The sequence below is a fragment of the Asterias amurensis genome, chromosome 1 (genome assembly GCF_032118995.1).
Source record: "Asterias amurensis chromosome 1, ASM3211899v1".
NCBI lineage: Eukaryota > Metazoa > Echinodermata > Asteroidea > Forcipulatida > Asteriidae > Asterias > Asterias amurensis.
Genome location: NC_092648.1, coordinates 1,122,175 through 1,143,845, shown reverse-complemented (window position 1 = coordinate 1,143,845; position 21,671 = coordinate 1,122,175). Strand labels below are relative to the sequence as shown.

Genomic DNA, 21,671 nt, shown 5'->3' with positions numbered 1-21,671 from the left:
GTGAAATCAGTGGTTAGCTTGTAGGGTACGAGCCTACAACCCTGCGATTGCAAACCTTTAGTCTGACCACTTGACCCGCAAAAGCTAAATGTAACAGATCTAAACTGGCTTGGCGAATGTATTCATTTAATTTCATATCTGGAATGTTTATTTCGATATGAATAAGCACTTTTGTTACATAAAAACAACACAATTGTTACAAGAAAATGACTATCAAGAAGTCAAGAGCATTGTCTAAAATGTCAAAAAGGTCATACGTACATCTTGTTGTTGAAACGCATTGATGACGTCATACGGTAGGCACGATAGTAAGTCAATAATAAACCAGGATTTGAGATAGTTCATTCGAATAACCTTGGGGTCAGATACAACCTCGCCCCCAGGGCCCACGAAAGTGGTATGGAAATTGAGTATGACATCAATGAAGAACACGATGTCCACTATCCCATCGATAACCATGACGATATAGTCTTTGGTAGTACGGATCACGAAGGCCAAATTGAGCGGCACGGCTACAGCCGTGTAGAAGGTCAACAACAGAATGATCCAGTCCCACATTGTTTTGAAAGTGCAATAATGAAGGACAATATGAGGCGGTGTCTTGGGGGCTTCTCTCTTGTACTGGGGTAGGACTTCGGCATCCAGACTCATCATCTGTGGAAAAGGTCAACAAAAGGTCAGATTAGGGTCAAGGGGTGAAACTATTTAACTCTGGTCTCGCTAGAGTAAGATTAGGGTAAAGGGTGACACTTTTTGACTCTAGTCTCTCTAGGGTCATACTAGAGTCAATGAGTCAAAAAAAATTGGGGTAAATGGGTCAAAATGTTTGACTCTAGTCTCGCTATGGTCAGATTAGGGTCAATGAGTCAAAATGTTTGACTGTGGTTTCACTAGGGTCAGATTAGTGTCAATGGGTCAACATGTTTCACTCTGGTCTAGCATTATAGTCAATAATGAGTCAAACTGACAGGTATCGCTATGGTCAGATTAAGGTTAACGAGTCAAGCTTTTTGACTCTGGTCTCGATAGGGTCAATGGGTCGTTTATGACCTATGGTGGTTCTTTAACGATTCGTTGTTGTATTAGCTCGACGTTTCAATTAGTGCCCTGTTTTTCTTCGAGAAAAAAAATGAGCAAGATAGACTACAAGGGTCTTCTTCTGATTACGTTTTTCATGAGAAAGTACCTGCTAATAGGGATTTATGTGTTGTTATAAGTGCCACATTAATGTTTGCAAATCCATGGCGAGACAACACTCATTTAAATGTCACTTTGCATCTGGAAAGGCAGTTAGTTACTAATGGAAAGGGTCCTTGATCATAAAAACCCCATCTCGTTCTGCAGCTCGCTTTTGGGCAATGCAAAGGCTGCTGTTTGTTTTTATGCTTCTATATTTCCTCTGTTTGTAATTCTTTGTATCATATTTTTTTAGAAAGGGGTAATTTTTCGGTCAAATGATAAAAGACTTCAGCTGAAGCCTTTTAATAAGCATCGGAAAGCATACAAAGCAACAAGAGTATTTTTTTCTTTACAACGTCGATGACCTTCAAAGATTTGTTACTTTATGCATGAGTTGGGATACACCAAGTGAGATTAACTGTATTTAACAAATACAAAGGTGTCCAGTGTCTTTAATAGTGAAGTTCAATCGGGAACTAATCAGGATTCTATTGATGTTGTCAGTGAATCGTAATACCGCCATTGCCCCTGTTATGGTGATAGAGATTGGGTCCCATAGGATATTCAATTTCGACACCATGGAACGGTTCTATCTGAATCTGCTAGAGTGTTACATTCCTTCCTCCATGCTTAACGTTCGGGTAAAATAGAAATCTGCTTAGTGTAACCAGATTACTAAGCGATAAACAAATTCAGTTTAGCAGTAACCATATTGCGTTATATTACGTACACACAATACATTCTAGTTTTAAACTGATTTGAATTTGATCGTTTGACTTTATTTTATGGTTGATCTACCAGTATAGGCAGTGGATTGGTTTGTCTGAGATCTGGCTACCGACTCATTAATGAGACTACCATCCCCAGTACCCATTATAAACCCCTTTATATACATGAGAGAACTTTGGCAAGGGTCCTTTGCTAAATTGTAGCATAGTTGTACAATTTGACAAAATGTACCTCCTCTTGCAAATGGGTAATAACTAACAACATATAGTATACGAAGACGAATGTTTTTATACAATAAAAGAAATCCTTACAAATTTAGATCCATGTGTACTTACATGCGCAATTTGTGATATTTGATTTTGCGTGCTCTGTTCGGATTTGATATTTGGAAGATGTTGAGCCACTTGGACGAGGACCGATTTACTTCTGGTGACGGTCCGAGCAAGCCGGGCGAATCTTCCCATTCCTGCCATTTAATCAAATCACAAATCAAATTCAGTTAAACGAGGTCCTGTTTGACAAGGCCTTGCTTTAATTTGGTTATCCAGATGGAAGATTTCCATTCAGATAGAAGATGGACGCTTGTCTGAACCAGTACATCGTGAATATCAAAATAATTCAGGGTTTATTTGGCAATTTACTTCATGTTACTGTAAATGTCATCTTCTATACACTGTTTTTGTTCAAGACATTGTGCGGCATACAAAAGGGATTTGTTTTCGAAAATCAAGAAAATATACTTTTCATGTGATTACTTAATCAACATTTTAAAACAACTTTAAAACAATGACTCATTTTATATACAAATGTCCACATGCTATTTTTTGTGGAAAGGCGTCGTTTACCAAACACAACTACAGTCATTTCACATAACAAATAGCTGGGTTATTTTTTCGCGCGTTTACACAACACACGGGACCAACGGCTTAACGTCCCATCCGAAGGACGAAATGCATTGTACTGTTGTGTAATATCTTAACCTACCTTTCGCCGTTTCATCCTCAATGGGCTGTTTCAGCGAAGTGATATCCTTGAACGTACACAGAAAGAGTACAACTTGGCCTTTCTCATTCTTAATGGCAGCGACTTGAAGTAGAGACCACATCGGTGTCCCTGTAAATAAACACAAAGAAAATGTACTTGTTTATTTTATTGAGATTTCATGTGATTAATTTGAGTGCAGTTCTGCGTGGACATGGACCACTAGGAATAATATGCAATATGAATAAACAATCTGAGAAACTTAATATTCTTTATACCCGATGTAAATTTAACATCTCTTGTTCCAGTACCCGCTGCCAAAACATAGGATTCGAACTGCCTCTAGCTACCTCTAGAATTGCAAGGGTCGTGGGTTCGAATCCCATCCGAGTAGCATGCCTGTGGTATTTTTTTTCACAGGACTCGGGAAAGTACTGAGTATACAGTGCTAGCCCACACTGTCACTGTCAGTAACGCTTCTCAGATTCCATTTTGGGAGGATAAAGGGTACTATCTTTTACATAAGTGCAGGATACTTCTCAAAATGCATTACACTATCCAAAGCTGCTGTACTTCTTACCAAGTAAGTTTTATCCCCGATGCAAATTTAACATCTATTAAAGTAAGTTTTTATTGTCATTAATTTTCAGAGTCGACCAAACGTATCCGACCATTTAATAAGTATGTTCAACCAGAGTAGGTGTGATTTTACCTTCAAAGGGTTTAATTAGTATGACTTAGCGGACTTCCTCCGTTAAGCATGGACCACTAAGTCCCACAGCTAACACCTGACCATCCCGTAATAGCCTTTAACGCCATCATTGCGGCACTTAAGTGTCACCCATGGGGAACGAGGTGGTACCATTAGATTACACCCTGTTGACCACTCAAGTGGTACCCTAGGGACGGTACCGATCAACACCCGCTTAATAACAAGAAGAGAAGTGCGTGTAAAAGTGCAACCAGAATAAAATATTCCGGGATTATTTTTAAGAAAGACAGCAGGGAATTATTCTTTTAGATGATTATTTTCACACGTTGTATTCCATGGGGATACTTTTTGTAACACAAAATACAATGTCATCAGATTTACATTAAACTTACACAATTTGAAGAAAATGATAGTAGAACGTTTTCCTTAAAAGATTCCTCGCTGAGGTGTTGTAATTATTTAGAAATGAGTAAAAACAGTGTCACACAAAAAAAAAAATCCGTCTCAGTCTTAGCATGTAAAACGTAGTAACCAGTTATGGTACGAATACCATAACTGGTTAATAATTTTCGTCTCTCCAAATCCTTGAGAATTAAAAAACACATTTTAATTTTATTTTAACTCTCTGGTTTATTTATGGGTCTTCAAATATCGTTTAAAATTCAAAAAGCGGTGGCAATTAATATTATCTGATAACTTGTCCCCTCTTTATTTGCTATGTGAGTAATCATTAAAAGTAATATTGGCTTGCTGATCTTCGTTTCATCCAGAATAAATGGCGTTGCAGTGTTTTTTATTGGCTTCGTTGTCAGAGTCTGTTTTTGCACATACGATAATGGCACTTATTCGAAAATGATTTAGGGCCATTAATTGCTCCTAAATCAATCTTAGTCAATATATTCATTTTGCAAAATACACAAAGGTGAGAAACAGGACAACCAAGAACCTCATACTTCCGGATTTAAATGAAACAAAAAGGATTCTTAAGACCCCACTATATTGACTGTTTTTGTTATCTCTAAATCTTTAAACGGACAATTTGAGATATAGCTAGCACAGCACGATGTTTCACGACATAAGTGGGTTAAACGACGAAATAAGGATGGGCTGTCAGATAGCGAGGCGTGCACTGTTTGGTAAATTTGCAATTTACTGTAATGTAAAACACGACTCTCCACGTAACTTTTGGTTTATTAATTTTTAGCGGGAACACGAATGGTTCCATTGGCGACAGAACCCGTTACTATGCAATAGTGACGTGGTTAACGGTATCAACCAATCAGATTTGTCTGTCTATTAACCCGAAGAGGTACGGACTAGCAACGTTCCGGATATTCGTTTAGGTTCATGAACAATTACAAATAGGAAACGCAAACATGACAATGTTGTTAGCCAGCAGACGAGATATTGCAAAGATCTAATTTCATTCTGGGTAGTTGAGTTTGGAAATTAAACCCATGATCGTTATTTAACATGATGTGGTTCGTTGATTTAATTGCTTTCCATGCCCACTACTTATGGACATGAAGTTCAGAACGAAATAAGGATGTCTTATTTCCCCCCAAAACCTAACAAGATATACGAAGAAATCCAATGAAATCTTATATGGTTTTAGGACATGTTTAACACGTTTGTAGACGTGTGTTGAATACAGCTCGAACTTAATTTCCAGTGGGGCCAGGGTGGGCCTCATTGCTGAGAACCCTTGTCCCTCCCTCCTTGGCCCCTCCCTCTTTACCCCCACCTCTGCCCTGCCCCTACAAAATGAGATCTGAAAAGGCACAGAACAGGGTTCGATACATTTAATATCCCACAATTAGGCCTACATAACAACCCCACCCAAAATATTCTGGTCTTTACACTGACCATCAATTCTATTTCCTTAATATTTACTACTATTGATTCTTAGCTATAACGTTGTTTGTAAATTAAAAACTACGAGTGGCGTCAATTTTCAAGTTTTTCTGGATACCTTCAATGAATCCTTTGTGCATCTTTTCGCTCCAAATAGATATGTTAAGGTTTCTTGTAAAGGCTATACATCTCAAGGTTCGGTTTGGATAGAAAGCTGAGGCCATCTTCCTTTATTTTATTATAAATAAATAAATAAATAAATAAATAAATAAATGAAGATTACTGATCACGCCACTGCTCAATAATCTCATTCTTCCCTGAGACTTTTTAGGTTAGAGCAAAATATTGACAAAGAAATCCACGCCATTGTGATCTGAGGGGGAATGGTATAGTAGATATAAGCTTACGGATGTGCATTCCTGGAATAAATGAAAGCATAGACCTTACATGTCATATTGAATTAAAAGGCTGGTAAACAAGTCATATGTTGATTTGGTTGCTTAGAAACCGATTAATGATATGGATCTAAACAATTAGAATCCACATTTTTCATTTTGTTGCAGGATGTTCATTGTCTGGCGTGTTTGTTTTCCGTTATCAGGAATCATTTATTTTCCTTTAACATTCCTTGTTAGAAAATTTGGTTGACATCACTCATTTATTTTCCGAATCAACATAGCAACAGCGGTTGCTTGGGTGGAGCGTGAAGGGCTCATAATTTGTGGGGTCGAGGTGGATAATTTTTCATATGTTTACATGTGTTTAAAATAACAAACCTGCAACAATTTGAACTCCATTGGTCTTCGAAGTTGCGAGATAATAATGGAATAATAAAATACCCTTCTCACACGAAGTTGTGTGCTTTCAGATGGTTCATGTCAAGACCTCACGCGTGAGGTCCCGAAATCAGTTAAAATATTTTCACTGAGAAATTACTTCTTTCTCAAAAACTACGTTACTTCTGAGGTTGCCGTTTCTCACAATGTTTTATAATATCAACATCTCTCCATTGATCGTTACCAAGTATTTTTGTATGCTAACAATTATTTTGAGTAGTTACCAAAAGTTTCCAGTGCCCTTAACCGTTTGAATCCCTATGATACGAAAAGTCAGCTTTATTTCGATCCACACTTGTCAATCTACTTGATTGATTGTCCCCAAAATCATCTCTTATTTCAACTATTGACCAGCTTTTAGCTGGTACCTTATTTCTATCTTCTTGATAGCATGTAAAAGCAGTCTTAACATGACGTGACTAGCTTGATCAATATTCAGTTTGACGCCTAAGTTCAGGAGTTGCTGGCCTGCGGGCTAACGATGCGCTCATCTGCGAAGGGCCGTGGGGACATTCAGGGTAGGATTACGGCATCTAGAAGCAACACAACCCCGCTATATCACTATACCCTCTCTCTAACTGTCCGGCTAGTTAGGTCCCAAGGGACTTTAAAGCATTGATTCTATAATAAGCCTTCTTGCAATCAGACATACAGACCTGGCACCCTCGCCGCATAGAGAGGGTTTGTTTAGCTTGGCAAAGAAATAATTATGGTAAACGGAAACTGTGAAGTATAATATTATTGAGGAAGATGCCGCAAGTGTGTCAACTGATACGGGTCCTACGTCACAAGACGACTTTGCAAAGTCATGCTAGGGGTTCTCGCGTTAGTGATCGTCATGCCTATACCTTCTTTGGTTAATAGAACGTCACAAAGTTTGATGTTCTAGCGGTAAAAATGTTGCAATAATATACACCATTTGAGTATTTTAACGAAATATATCAAGTTTGTCGTTTGAAATACCCCAATAACAGATACAATGCTTAACGTGGGCAGATGGTAAACCCCCCCCCCCCCCACCATTGTTCAAGTACATCAACTCACTATTTTCCTCTTGTTCAGACGTGCCCCCTAAAAAATTCTCTCCGAATTTCGTAGATGTCAAGCACACTAAACCCTTTTCACACTAGGGTGTCTAAGCAAGGGTCTCTTGCTAAGATGTAGCATGGTTGTAAAAATTTACAAAATGTACCTCATGTGAAAAAACAAAAGCATGTTTTACTGGCAAAGTGCTCTTGCAAAATCTTGTCAGACATTATTACATTTGACAACCACGCTAAAACTAAGCAAGAGGCCCCAGTTAAATTGCTGTCGTGTAAATAGCGCTTAGTAAGACACAATAAAGAGGGGCGACCATGCCCCCTTTTGGGCACCAAATGAAGATAAAATGGGTCTGTAACTAGTGCTTTAAAATATTGGGAAATAACAATGCTCCAACACGCTGAAACTCATATTGAAGAAATGTATAATGAATAAAATAATCATTTACGGTGAACCACGTATGCAGCCCCTAAGAATGACATAATCGTAAACCACATTCAAATTGAATTCATCTTTGAATAAAAGTAATCAAGGTTTGTTCCATCGGGGTAAACTTTTCTTGAATCTAATTTCCCTCGACTGCATCATTCATGTTTGGTTTGACCTGTTTTATTTTAGGTCAATGTTCGCGCCATTGTACTTTTATAATTTCCATGAATAAAGATTATTCCCCAATGAAACATGACATCTGACGATGTTAATTTGTCCTTCAAATGGCATCTTTCAACATAAAACAAATTAAAGTAACCACCGCAGCCTGGAAATCATTCCATCGTTTCTACTTAACCATCAAGGCTATTTTCACTACAGTTCCAATTGGTATTGCAATATCTAATTAAAATAGAACCAAATACTGCATAGGTTTTTTAATAAGTTTAGCCTACGGTAAATTGCAAACTACTCGTTAAAAATGTATGATGTTTTACAATAGACTCGGTACGAGGGCTTGGGTAATAGATCACCATTAAACATTTCAATTCGTTGGGAACACAATGTCTCTTGCTTTGTGTTGTAAATTGTCACAAGATAAAATATTCAATGGATTTATTTATGATAGATTCTTTTGATCAGTTGTTAAAAAGCCGCACGAGGTATAAATCCAGGGTAGGCTGGTGCCTCGGTGGTGATGGTGAAGGAAAAAGCGCTTGTTGTCGGTGCACCTGGCGAGCTAACCGCCAACACCCACCGTTCATTTCCGTTGTGAATGCCAAGCCTTTTATGTTCGCGGTCTTTTCTGCTAGGCAATAGTAACAACAACCAATAAAACGTAAGACACAATATTATGAAAATGTACTGTCGAGATCGGTACAAACTGTGATTGAGTTTCGTGTTCGTTTCTTTATGTGGGTCATTTTGAGACTGGTTCGTTTAATATTGATGTGGCTGGCTGACAGTTACACCATGCGTCATTTTCAGGCATTGTGAGACTTCCTCTTTTCAGCCGATTTCCTCTTTTGGGGTTTTAATTTTCCTCTTTTTTCCCTTCAATTTCTGTGTACAATAGTATAGGAATATTATCCTCTTTTTTTTCTTGCCCGGTTTTCTTTTTTCCTCTTTTTTCATGGATAGTTACACCACGCGTCACTTTAAAGATGTCAGAAATTGAGGATGAGGACAGAGGCTTGAGTAAATAAATTATTGTTAGTACATTGAAGCAAATCAATTTAAACAGTTTTAGTCATCATAGTCAACAATTTAAACTATCTTTGAAGAATTTGGTAACAGATAGTCCTATAGTTCTTTTCAGAACCACCCCAACTCATTTAAAGATAATTGGTTCATGGTGTTACCGCAAACTCTTCTATAGCAGAGCATTTAACAGATCGTGTTGTCATTTAAGCCTTCGAGGCAGACTCTGCTAGGGTCAAACAGTCAGGCCTTTAGCTATTTGTTTGCCAAGAGAAATAAACTCAATTCTAATCAATAATGTTAACAGGAAAGATGTTCCATTGTCATTCCACTGATAGATTTCGGCATTCATAGTGTTATAATTCGCACTGCACGTAGTCTGTGTTAAGGTCAAGGTCTGTTGTTATTGTACGGATTGAAAATTAAATTTCATAAACTCAAACGTGGCTGTTACAATGAAATTGAGTTGTCCGTGGCGCATTTCCGAGCACATATCGACATGCCGAAAAAAGGCTCATCGTTTGTTTTTGTGTTTAAAGAATTGTTCAACCAAAAAATATAATTCTGTGTCTTCAGCCATTGTCACCATCAACTGTCCTTTATTTTTGGCCTTTTAAATCCCATGTCTGTTTGCTCTTGGTTGTTGTCTCTTTTCATAAACTAAAACATGGCCTTTACAATGAAATGGAATGTCCGTGGCGCATTTCCGAGCACAAACTATCGACATGCCGAAAAAAGGCTCATCGAGCGTTTTTGTGTTCAAAGAAACTTTTCCACGATTTTTTTGTTGTTATGTCTTTAGCCTTTGTTGTCATCAGTTGTCCTTTATTTTTGATCATTTAAATCCTCCACAAACAGACAGGGTCATGTCTGTTTGTTCTTTGTTAGTGTCTGTTTTTGCTTGATCTCTTCAACCTCGTGCTCCTCGTATTGTATAATACTTAACCTATAGCTTTGTAAACGTCCCGGCTTTTTGAGTGCGTCCCGGTTTCACTGTTTTCTGTGCTTGTCCTCAAAAAAATCCCTTATATGATGCACATGTAGGTTTCTTTAAATCAAACGATTTTGTGTGTGGCCATAATGTTCTTTTCTCCGGGTCTGTTTACACAGGGCTACATGTATGATTTCACTTTTCCCCTCACACACAGATTACGCACTGAAACCGATTCAAACTTTATTTTGGCCATTCCTGCGTCGATAGATGTTTACTAACCGAGTCGATTATTTATTTTCACTTTCAAGTAAACCACGAGGGAAACTGACTGGGAAATTTGTTACATGACTTAGGAATGAACAAAGAAACATTGGCAAGAGCGGGTGTGAACTAATGGCCATAGTTTAACGTGCCGACAACTCAGCTATCTATTGTCCTCATGGCGGTCTCCCTTTTTGTCAATATCTTTTTAAGGAAAACAATCTAATATTGTACGACACAGTTTGCATTTGCTTCTTTTCTGAGGGGAAAAGGCACCAAATGGGGAACTTTTGGGATGCTGATTGGCAGCAGACTATGTGAGCATGCTCAGAACTACGCAAGTTGGGGCCTTATGGAAAGTTACATAGTTAGTCTGCTGCCACCTAACGTTCCAAAGTCTCCCATTACAATGGGTGCGTTCGTTTAGCTTCCCTGGGTCTACCCCGCGGTGCTCACTCGGGTGAGCCCCTGACAAGAGCTAAACGAACGACCGCTCTCGTAGTGACGTCGTTGACCTGGGGCCAGCCCCCAAGTGACCCACTCCACAAGCAGGGCACTAGGGGCTGGACCTGGGTGAGCCCCTGGAATGACGTCAAGCTATTTCAACGCACCGGGGCAGACGGGAATGACCCAGAGAAACTAAATGAACGCACCCACTAATTGAGGAAACAACTGGATGTTTGGTTAGTTTGTTTTGAGTGCTTACTGTTTCTCTTGTAGATAACCAGCTCCGCTTGCAACGGTGTCTGGTCCTCAAACGCCTTCTCCACTTTCTTGATGGTGTCCTTATCAGTCAGGTCCCCGTACATGAAATTACATGTGCTACTTTTCTGCATGACGTCAGCTCTAGTACGTCCAGTCATCTTGCAGAAACCATCGTTGCTATAAACGATTGGGTACCCGACCACTCTGGCGTTAGCCAGAATGAAGTTGCTATCTGTAAATTGAAGACAAAACGAGAATGTGTTTTAGATTTGGCAGAAACAACCACTGGCCACCATTTTGTATGACACGTCTCAAGTATCTGGGTTGATGCAGATTTGACCTTAAAACACCGTTATAAACTACATATAATTGCAATAAGATTTTTTGAGTAGTTTTAGGTAGCAACCATTAATGTATCAGCGATTTGTCAAGTCTTTGTTGTCGAGTGTGATGTCGGGTCTCTTCCAATGTTTATTTTGTGTCTGTTAATGGAACCATGGCTAAAAGTGAACTCAATTACTGTAGCTTTGAAGTTTAAGGAAACAAGGAAACATATAATAATCCAGAAACACCAGGGTTGACCCCCAACTCCACAAGCGACCCTAATCATCACTTTAGCTTGTACACCAATCCAAATATGGGAGCAGAGGGTACCCTCCCCCAATGCTCCCATACTTTGACACACTAAAGAATTCCTGAGATTCCAAGTATTCAATGTAGACACAATAGAGGGGGTATCCCACCACGCCCCATATCCAGAACCAAAAAATACCACTCGTAACAAAGAATAGTGCTATACACGGCACCGGTGTCACACTTAAAGGAGTTCCGTCCAACGGAGATTCTGTCCCTCTTGTGAAACTAACATGGTCGGGAGGAAGAGGGTTCAGAAGAGTGTGTGCTCTCTTGTACACAGTTTTCCATTTGTTTATGGGGTGGGGGATCTCCGGGGGTGGGGGAACACAGAGCCTCCTGCCACACCGGAATGACTTAAGAATCCTTCACCTTGCAAAAATGCACATCTTCGAGTATGTCATGTATTCCCCTTGTGACAATTTATTCAAAATTAGTGTTTGCCGTGGCATCTGCAGAAACAATATTTGGCTATAATACCTATGATAATATTTGTTATGAGCATAATTATTGGATATGTGTGTGTTAATGTATGGCTTTGACGTATACGAGTTTCTTCCTTACTTTACGGCAGGTCGAAATACGTAAAAAAAAAAACATTGGCCTTCGACGGGACCGGGGAACAATCTAGGACAAGATTTGCACAATGTCTGCTGTGCACGCAAAAACTATATTAGTCTCTCACTACGGTGCCTTAGCGTTGAGCAAAATCGAAATGGCGGCTTACATGTATTAATAACAGACCCTAAGATAAATTCGTGTATATTTTGATTCATCACATCTGACCTTAGTGATTTTGGCATCCAATTGAGTTTTAACTTTTCATTAATAACACACAGTCGTGATGCTGTCTTGCTTCCCATCTCTAAATTACAACTGACCATGAGCTGATAACGAATAATTTCTTCACCGTTCCACATTTTTTAACGATTCCAACGACTACCTTAGTATCCACACAAGGCCATTTTCATAGAATCCAAAACATGTCTGTGGATAAAACAATGTCGAATACAACGGCAAACATGCTGTGTGCATGCCCGGGCATGACTTAAGACTTGTATTAGAGTTCTCAACACGTACGTGCGTTCACGCAGTCTCTCTAGAATAAATAATAGCTTCGTGCGCATCGAAAAAAGAAGAAGATTTATCCCATATTTTGATCAGAGCTATCCAATATCTTACATCACCACACCAACGGCAAAAATCCTGTTCCCATAGATACCCTTTGGGGATGGGTAAACATTGCGATCTTTCTTGCGTGATATAACCAATGTACGTCATTGGTTGCTGTATGATATAGATTAAATAATATTAGCTTACTAATTAATGAGAGCATAAGTGCTGCCATGATATTTGGTCGGGAAGTTTATTAAAACATTCCTTTTTCATGGACCCTGTCATATTTGTGAATGATTATGATGTTGATGAAGAATGTAGGCTGTTGATTTGGAATCATAATCTGACGTGTCGCCTTTGGGCGACGTGAAGACATTGCTTGTTTCTGCATGTTTTCCACGTTCTTGAAACGCTGTTTGTGTATGATGCTGATGTGGGCTTATTGAGGTCTTCACACAATGTAGCAATGGACCCGAAAATGATTGTTTTACCCGGACCCCACAAGAGAGTTCTTGAGAAAGGGGAACAATACACCTTTATCACGCGGTCACCATCTTGGTCATGTTCCCTGTTTCCCATGACAGTAATTAATGCTAATAATTCGTTGCGCGTGGCACCAGACTATTATTTCGTCCAGCCTCACTTTGGTTACATTGATTTGGAATGGAGTAAAATCATGATGACCACACCGTGATTAAGGGCTATAGACCAACAATAGCAGGACCCGCACAAACCCAACCATTAAGGTTTTGTGAGTGTTCCAGTTGGTGGCTGTTCGGTTTACCTTTGGGTTGAAATCTCTTCTATACTTCAACTACATTGGGTCAGAATTGACCCGGATCGGGTCCCGTGTGGCCTGACCCGTTTCTGTGTCGGTATGGCTCGGAACCTGTGTCCGATAATGACCCAGAGATGGAACACACTGATGCAGTCAGAGTGATCAGGAAAGGGTCGGGAAAGGTCGTGGCCCTATAGGAGTCCTGAACACGGGTCAAGTCTGACCCGCTTCAAGTCAAGTCTGGCCGGGGAGTTCTTAGAGTGTATGCTAAAGCGTTATGCATGTTTACAAGTGCCGACTTCGGTTTACTAATTTTTCACTGTACTTGAAAACGACTTAGGTTTCTCGATTTCCTTTGTGTACGAGCACAGAATACAGTAACTCAATACTAGGCTATTAGCATTAAGATTCGTCCACTGCTCTATGATTGTACATGTACACTGACTGAAACAAGTACACTTTCAAATTGCACATTATGATACTTGACATTAATGCCTCGACGGTCATTATAAAGATGGATTGCTTATCTGATCTACACAGCACCTGAGTCCAACCATATAGCTAGGACCCTATCTCTATGGTCCAACCAAGCAACCCGAGCGATTCACACAATGGGTGCGTTCGTTTAGCTCCCCTGGGTCGACCCTGGTGTGTGGCGATTTTTTTTCCCAGGACAAACGTGGGTAATTATCTGCACACGTTCATCCTGTGAAAAAGAAACGCCACACACCGGAGTCGACCCAGGTAAGCTAAACGAACGCACCCAAAATGCAGTCGTAGTTATTCAGTCATAGACCAAGCATTGATTAGTGTTCCCATGTTGCCTTGTAACATTTATACAGCCTAAATCTTGAGACCCAATCGCATTGGACAAATACTGAAAGAGGTTGATACGTTGAATGAGAAGAACAGGCCCAGTTTCGTGGCATACGGGCAGATACAACCACTTTGCTGTACATAGAAGCTTTAACCGAGCGACGTAAGAGTACTGTATTGACTAATTTATGTCAGTCTCGAAATAATGTGATTTTATTTTTTGTATTAATAATAAAGTGCATGTAAAAGGTAGTTCTGAACATTTGATCGTAATACAAAGCACTTGACCGTCCGACTTCAAGAATTTAAACATTTAATTTAGAAAACAAACGCATTCAAACTCTTCCTATAAATTAGGTTTAATCTTAGGACGAGTTATTCCTATCTGAAGACGTAGGACGCAGATGGGTTACTCTTCCTCACTCGAGATATGATTAACCCTAGAGTTTCGTGAAATCGGCCGCAGGTAACTTATACACAGAAATCAGACTTCGAATGATTGCAGCCCAGGATCCCGCACTATATTCTATGTCACACGTGAAGGTAGAGGATTCAAAAGGAACCAATTTTTATTCATACGTCATTAGCTGGACTTTGACAACTGCTTCAGTAATCACAGTTACAATCGTGAGAGTGCAGAAAGCTTGCCCAAAAAGCATAGAGCCCAAAGTGTGACAGCACAAAGGGGGTTTATGCTGTTTCATCAAGCAAGCGACGATGAAAGCTTTCAATCCTGTTTCAATAGAATGACTCGAACATTACGTCCATTAACACTAGAGGGCGCCCTGTTTATGCCATTAGTAGAGAAAGAGAAATGTGAGAAATGCCCAGACATCAATGACATCGTGGTTCTTTTGAATTGATGGAGCCATCAATTGAAGCTTTGAAAGTTTGAGGCAAAATCTAGTGACTTACTCGTTGCCACAATTCCAACTAGCGAGAGTGCAATATAAGGACGGGCTTGGTATGCTTGGGTTGATGTGTTCGCAGTGCGTTGGGACTTATTAAAGATGGCCTCTGGGCTGATTTTCTTGATCAAGATGCGTATGATATTAATGCACCGCGGACGCAAACTATATTTGGATGAACATGTTCGGTGAATTATTTGCCAAATTGTGCCGGTACAAAAAATATCATAATTAATACTGGTTGTAAAATGATCAATGTCATTTAGATGTGCATTGAAGTGGACGGTGTTCTGTGTTTGCGGGTCATAACTTTTAATTATTAATAGAGTATCTCAGGTCACTTTTATAGCAACCTGTAAAAATGTCAACAGAAATAATGAACAGGTTGGTTATGCTGGAGTTCATTATTTGTGTAAGTTTTTCTTCATCACCTCGAAAAACAAATTCGGGCGCATTCACGGTTTTCCAAATAACATAATACATGTTAGAAAACTCAATGCGTTGTATGAAAAACCGGAATGGAAAACAGAATAATGACAGCACTCAATAAACTACCACGCAATATACTCGGGCAATATACAAAGTTCATTTAATACTAAATAATCGGTATTATTTTGTCAATATGGATCAATATCCCCTTTGCCTCTTAGAAGCGAATTCAAAATGCTTCTGGTAAATTAACATGTGATTATATCATTCGGTTGCCGCACCTAAATTTGTTTACCATTACAACATCAATAAGCGATCAAGTAAATAACATTATGCTTTTATTTATACACGCGGAGAAAGATTGTGTGTGTGTTTTTTTGGTCGATGACATGCTGCAGTTAAAGGCAGTGTACACTATTATTACTCAAAATAATTGTTGGCATAAATCATACTTGGTAACGAGCAAAGGAGAACTGTTGATAGTATAAAACATTGTGAGAAACGGCTGCCTCTGAGGTAACGTAGTTTTTTAGATTAATTAAATATTTTCTTCTTCCATTATTCTCTCGCAACTTCTCCAACAAATTTAGTTCAAATTTACACAGGTTTGATTGTTGTATGAGCCTGTTGAGGTACACCAAGTGAGAAGACTGGTTTTTGACAATTACCAAAGGTGTCCAGTGCCTTTAAGTATCGCAATTTGTTATCAAAGCATTTGAGTCACACTAGAGTTTCATCAAGCTATTCCAATGAACAATGTATTGTAGTCTGCAGTGTGCGTCTAGTCTGTATTTACATACAATTTAATTCAGTTAGCTAATCAGTTAAATTTTCTACACACAAAAATAACACCCCTTATTGCGTCACACAAATTAGACTCGGCATGTCTCTATTAAGGCTGGACAGTACAATATTTTTAAGTAAGAAATAAAATAAACTAAATTTAAATTACACTGAAAAAATATAATATGCATTGCGATTAAAGCTACCTTGGAAACAATTCTTATTTAGTTTTCGGGCTCAAGAAAAGAAAATCAAAATTCAAGAATTCCATTGTTACGTCGTACAAGCAGAAGAATACATGTGACGTTAAGAACGACGTCACAACAGCAGAGGGTTGCAATTTTTTTACAAATGTTTTTATTTTTTGGGGGTTCGAATGTTCGGTGGGGAAAAAGGACATTTGAATAACTGTCTTTAAACGCACGGCAACATCAGTAAATATTTAAATATTATTGTATAATCGGTGTTCAGCTTTAGGCCAGTTTAGTTGTCAAGTTTATAATAAATATTTTCCAAAACAAACACAAATATCGATTGTTAGTAATCAAAAATATTGATTTCAGTTGGATCAATTAGCATATCATGTTGGCATGGGGGAGTTAAGATGTAAGAAGTGCACAGTGTATGTTGTTATACATGTGTTGATATGATCAGAGGTGAACATAATTATAACATGCAGTATACGGGCTTTGTGTGAGCCAGACAGCAATGCCTAGAGCATGTATACACCTTATGGTTGTACAGACTACAGACAAGACCAATAGTGAACACAAATATTCAAGACATGGAGATTTTAGTCAACATAATTTATATCAAGGTTATAATAATATGTCAAATTGACCAAGTGATGAAAATGAGGTACATGCTACTTATTTGGGTATATTTGTTTGTTTGTTTATATATTTATTACTTCTTGATTTTTGAAATATACGCTAGAAAATGTTTTCAGTGATTATAGTATGTTGCACACTTAGGTTGTAAACGCCTGTATCATAGGGAATTTCAAAAGGGTGGAGATATTTTAGTGTTGTCCATATTGGGTGCGTTCGCTTAGCTTCCCTGGGTCGATCCCGGTGTGTGGTGGGTTTTTGGTGGGTGGTGGTTTTTTTTTTTCCCAGGACGAACGTGGGTAATTATCTGCACACTAAACGAACGCAGTTTAGGTTATTTCAATAAAAGCAGTACACTCTGAAGAAACTGAGAAATAATGTGGGAACCTTGCCGGCCACGGGTGCATTCCCCCCCCCCCACACACACACACACATTGTGTCTGCATTGAGTGTTTGGAATCGCAGGGATTCCTTAGAGGATTTTAGTCTAGGTAGTGGTACTTATGTACAAGAGGAAAATAGGTGTTAAAGAATAGGAACAATGTTGGCATACTCTATGCCCAAAATCGGCACGGTGTATGTATTGTGGCTGTAGAGAAACCTATGGTGCCTCAATTCAACCGTGAACCAAACTTAAAGATGTGTTCAGGAATTCTTTTATAGGATTCTAGGTAGTGGTACTTTAGTACAAAAATAAAATAGTGTGTTGAAGAATAGGAACAATGTTGGCATACTCTATGCCCAAAATCGGCATGGACTAAACTTAAAGGAGTTTTTGTTTCTCAATCACAAATTGTATTGGGGAAAAAAACACTTTTTTATAAATTATATTGCACTGTGGATGGACATTCCTGTATAAAGTTCACACGAAAGTGTATCAATTAAAGAGATTATAAGAAAATAGTAAATTTGCGGGCACAATCTCTTTTGTGGGAGTTGGCTCTGAAAAGAGCCGGTATGGTCTCGACGTTTCGAACAGTATACTCTGCTGGTCTTCAGTCTATCAATATGATAGTCTAATCATATGTCTTTATAAGTGGTCGTGGGTATTTTATGTCCAATATTTATTAATCTAAGAAGCACTTGGATGACAAGGTGTGCTGATATGATATAACATTGAGTGCCGTAGGACGATACACGCAGTTTAATGGCCAGCAGATGGTTTATATTGATCGTATATAGCTCCCATCTCTTTACCACAGGCAGCTCGTTTAGTCACGCGTTAAGTGCAGGCGGATATGGTTTCTTGCCTCGCAATTGACTACAAAAGTTGTCATTTTCGCATCCATTAGAGTTGTGTAAGTTCACTGGAACATAGATGAGATTTCTGCTGGAGCGGAAGACTACAGTATGCCGCAACCGAATTACGCACTTGAAGTAAACATCTTCCATTATTTGGTCTACTGTTTTAAACTTAAATATCCCACTTCTTCATACAAATTCGGAGACTCTGAAAATAAGAAAATTTACAGTTTACAGTTAGTGGCACACTGTTAGCTATTTTAAAGATGTTCCTTGTGTGGAGATTTACATGCCCGAAATTCGGCAGAGGGTTCCGCCCAAATACTGTCCTTGTGTACATAATTGAGACACACCCTAAAGTCCTCTAAATAATTTACCGAGATTCCCAGAACACAATGAAGCCAGACTAAGAGGGGGTTCACCATGCCACATAATGAGCACCAAAAGATAAATAAGTGATGTTTGAAGCTACGCATAGTGTGAAGAATAAGAATAAACTATAAATAATAGTCAAGTCGGGTACAACATTATAGTAAATTCCTCTAGAGGAATGAGTGTTGGCTCTGAAAAGAGCCGGTTCATTCCAGAGCCAACATTCAAATCTATTACATATTTACTGTAATGATGCATTTTGCACCTCTAGGTCTGTCGAAACCATTTTATTTTAACGTAACGGAATGCGTTATCAAAAACGTCTTATATTACATTTTATAACGGAATGAGTTACGGTTCTGTTTCATTAAGATGTTACTATATTCTGTAGAACTCTGGCATTGGATCCTTCCCCGGTAAATATTTATAGAAGGACTATTAATACGCACTTCACTATTTTGAACCATGTTTTACGCGTTGAATTAATTACGAAGTTAGTAATATCACAATGAGTGACAACTTAGCAAAAGGACTATAAATGCTAAATTATTCAAAATACATCTCTAGTGACGGAAGATGGACGGCACTGTCTAGGACCAGCCTATGACGTCAAAAAAACCGTAACCATAGCAACCATTAAAATAATAAAACACAACCCGAGCAGACATTATCGTTAAAGGGACAGATTGTTAATTTTTTTTTTATTATCGCAGACTTTACCCAGTCGAACCTTTTTTGTATATAAAATATTGATTTGGGAGTCAAGGTTTTGGGTCTACAACTGTGAAGAGACTTCGGGTTCTACTTCTTAGTCTAGGGACATGTTGCAGGCCCAATACGTTGTTGTTTAAGGACAAGGCCGGGGTTTTCTTAGAAAAAAAGGCGTCCCTTAAAAGGAAGCGTTATGTTGTACTGGATGACTTCAAGCAACGCAAAGGCAACAACCAGAGTCTCCTTTTACCAAATTTGACCTGGGAATTTATATATCAGCTATCCATGAAGCTGACAAACAGGTGACACAATTCAAAAGATAGGCCAAACGTGAGATCGGTAGTTCGATTAGTAAATCAATATTTCGATAAAGATATAGGTCACTGTATAGATCGATAGTCCGATATGTCAATAGACCATCAATATTGAAATACCGATAGATCGACAACTAGGTTAATGAATCGACTAGACTGATATGCGATCGTACGTCTATAAATCAATGGTCTATGGATCGATATGCCTATGGAGCAATGGGATTGATAGTATAAGCATGTTTACTAATTGTATGAAAACTGATGTATTGTCTGATTGGACCTTGATGTATCCATGCCGAAATGGGGCAGAGGGTATCCCAATGCACACTATCCCCCCCCCCTGAAATCTTAAGAACTCCTGAGATTCCAAGCACACAATAGAGAGGGTACCACCATGCCCTCATATCGAGTACGAAATGCCTTAATGCTATCCAACCATTTGAAATTACTGGATGTTACAAACTGTAAAGCCTCATCCAAGCTGTATAAGACTAAGTTATGATCAAAGGCTAGAAGATCTCTTTAGTGACAAACCGGTATAGTGACTCCTTCGACATGCTCATGCTTGTCTTTCTTCACACGAGGTACACTCTGCTACAATTTAGCAAGGGAACCTCGCTAAATTGCTCTCGTGTGAACGGGGCTTATGGTTAGTAAACTGCACGAGCAATCCTGATCTTCCCTGTGTTGAACTGGCTTTATAACATAATTAGATTTCGCAGTCGACGTTGGATCACAGACACCGAGATTGGGCGTGTGTCGTGTCATGAGGTAATCGCATTTCGCTGTAAATTTGTTATTTATTAAGTATGATCAACTAGTCTAGACTGTCCTAATAATAAACTGAACGCTTGCCTTTAACTTCTAGGCTTACATAGTGTGCGACCACGTGCTTAAAATAAATTCGTTTACCGAATGTCTCTACGGAAGCGTAGTGCCGCCACATGAAAAAAAATTATCGTGTAAATGCACAAGAACTTTTCGTTGACGGACACGATCAATTCAAACGTATCGTGTACATACACAAAGTCGAAATGCTTCCGTGTAGTTTCAATGGCACTGGACAACTTTGGTAATTGTCAAATTGCCCTCAGTTTGCATTGAGAATAATGAAAGAAAAACACATCCTTGTTGCATTACTTGGTGTGCTTTCAGATGCATAATGAAGTTTGGTTTTTTTTGAGTGAGAAATTAACTCGTTCTCAAAAACTACGTTTACTTCGAGAGAGCGGTTTCTCACAACATTTTATACTATCAACAGCGCCCCATTAATCGTTACACCCAAAAATTGTCATGCTAACAGTTATTTTGAGTATTTACCAAAAATGTCCAGTGCCTTTAAGAGCTACTTCGCAAGTTGTTTTTTAAAATAAACCAAATCTTCAATTTACAAAAATGCCCAGTTCTTATTTGCTGGTAACTGATTCCTTATTTCCAAGCGAAGGTTACCGTGTCTAACATTTTGGTTATATATTGCCGCCTAGTGTAGAGGTAGTTCCATGCCATCATTCATCGTCAATGCCTTCTGTCTAAACAAATCGAAGCTTAGTATCCCTAGGGCGGCCCGAGCTCTCATCAGCAGCTCATGATGGCCGTTTGCTCTCCTCGATGATGCTCGGCAAGTACCTTACAGCTTGGAGCTTATACTTGAAGCGCTGTAGGAGTGACAGGATGCGTAGGAATAACATCGTATGTAATTACTTATCCCATAGGCGAGTTGGGTATCCTTGCAAACTATTGCAATGCGATTTCATCCTGTCAATATTTCATTCTGTTGAAGTTTGGGGTAGGAGTCCTTAGCTTTGTAGTTATTAGTTCGTTGGGGTTTAAATGCCGACTTTGCATGCGTCTTTTTTCGACTGAGAACAAAAGCAACAA

The 21,671-nt window shown here is 38.9% G+C and overlaps 1 protein-coding gene across 2 annotated transcripts in view; it reads right to left on the bottom strand.

Moving 5' to 3' along the window:
• Positions 1 to 21,671, bottom strand: part of LOC139941754 (voltage-gated delayed rectifier potassium channel KCNH1-like) — a 64,242-nt gene that overhangs the window by 9,929 nt on the left and 32,642 nt on the right. For both annotated transcript variants that reach the window (XM_071938372.1, XM_071938375.1), the window contains exons 2-5: positions 10,863 to 11,093; positions 2,893 to 3,021; positions 2,244 to 2,374; positions 262 to 654 (exon numbers count right to left, since the gene is read on the bottom strand). In XM_071938372.1, coding sequence (XP_071794473.1) covers positions 262 to 654; positions 2,244 to 2,374; positions 2,893 to 3,021; positions 10,863 to 11,093 — 884 coding nt within the window. The remainder of the gene's footprint in view (positions 1 to 261; positions 655 to 2,243; positions 2,375 to 2,892; positions 3,022 to 10,862; positions 11,094 to 21,671) is intronic.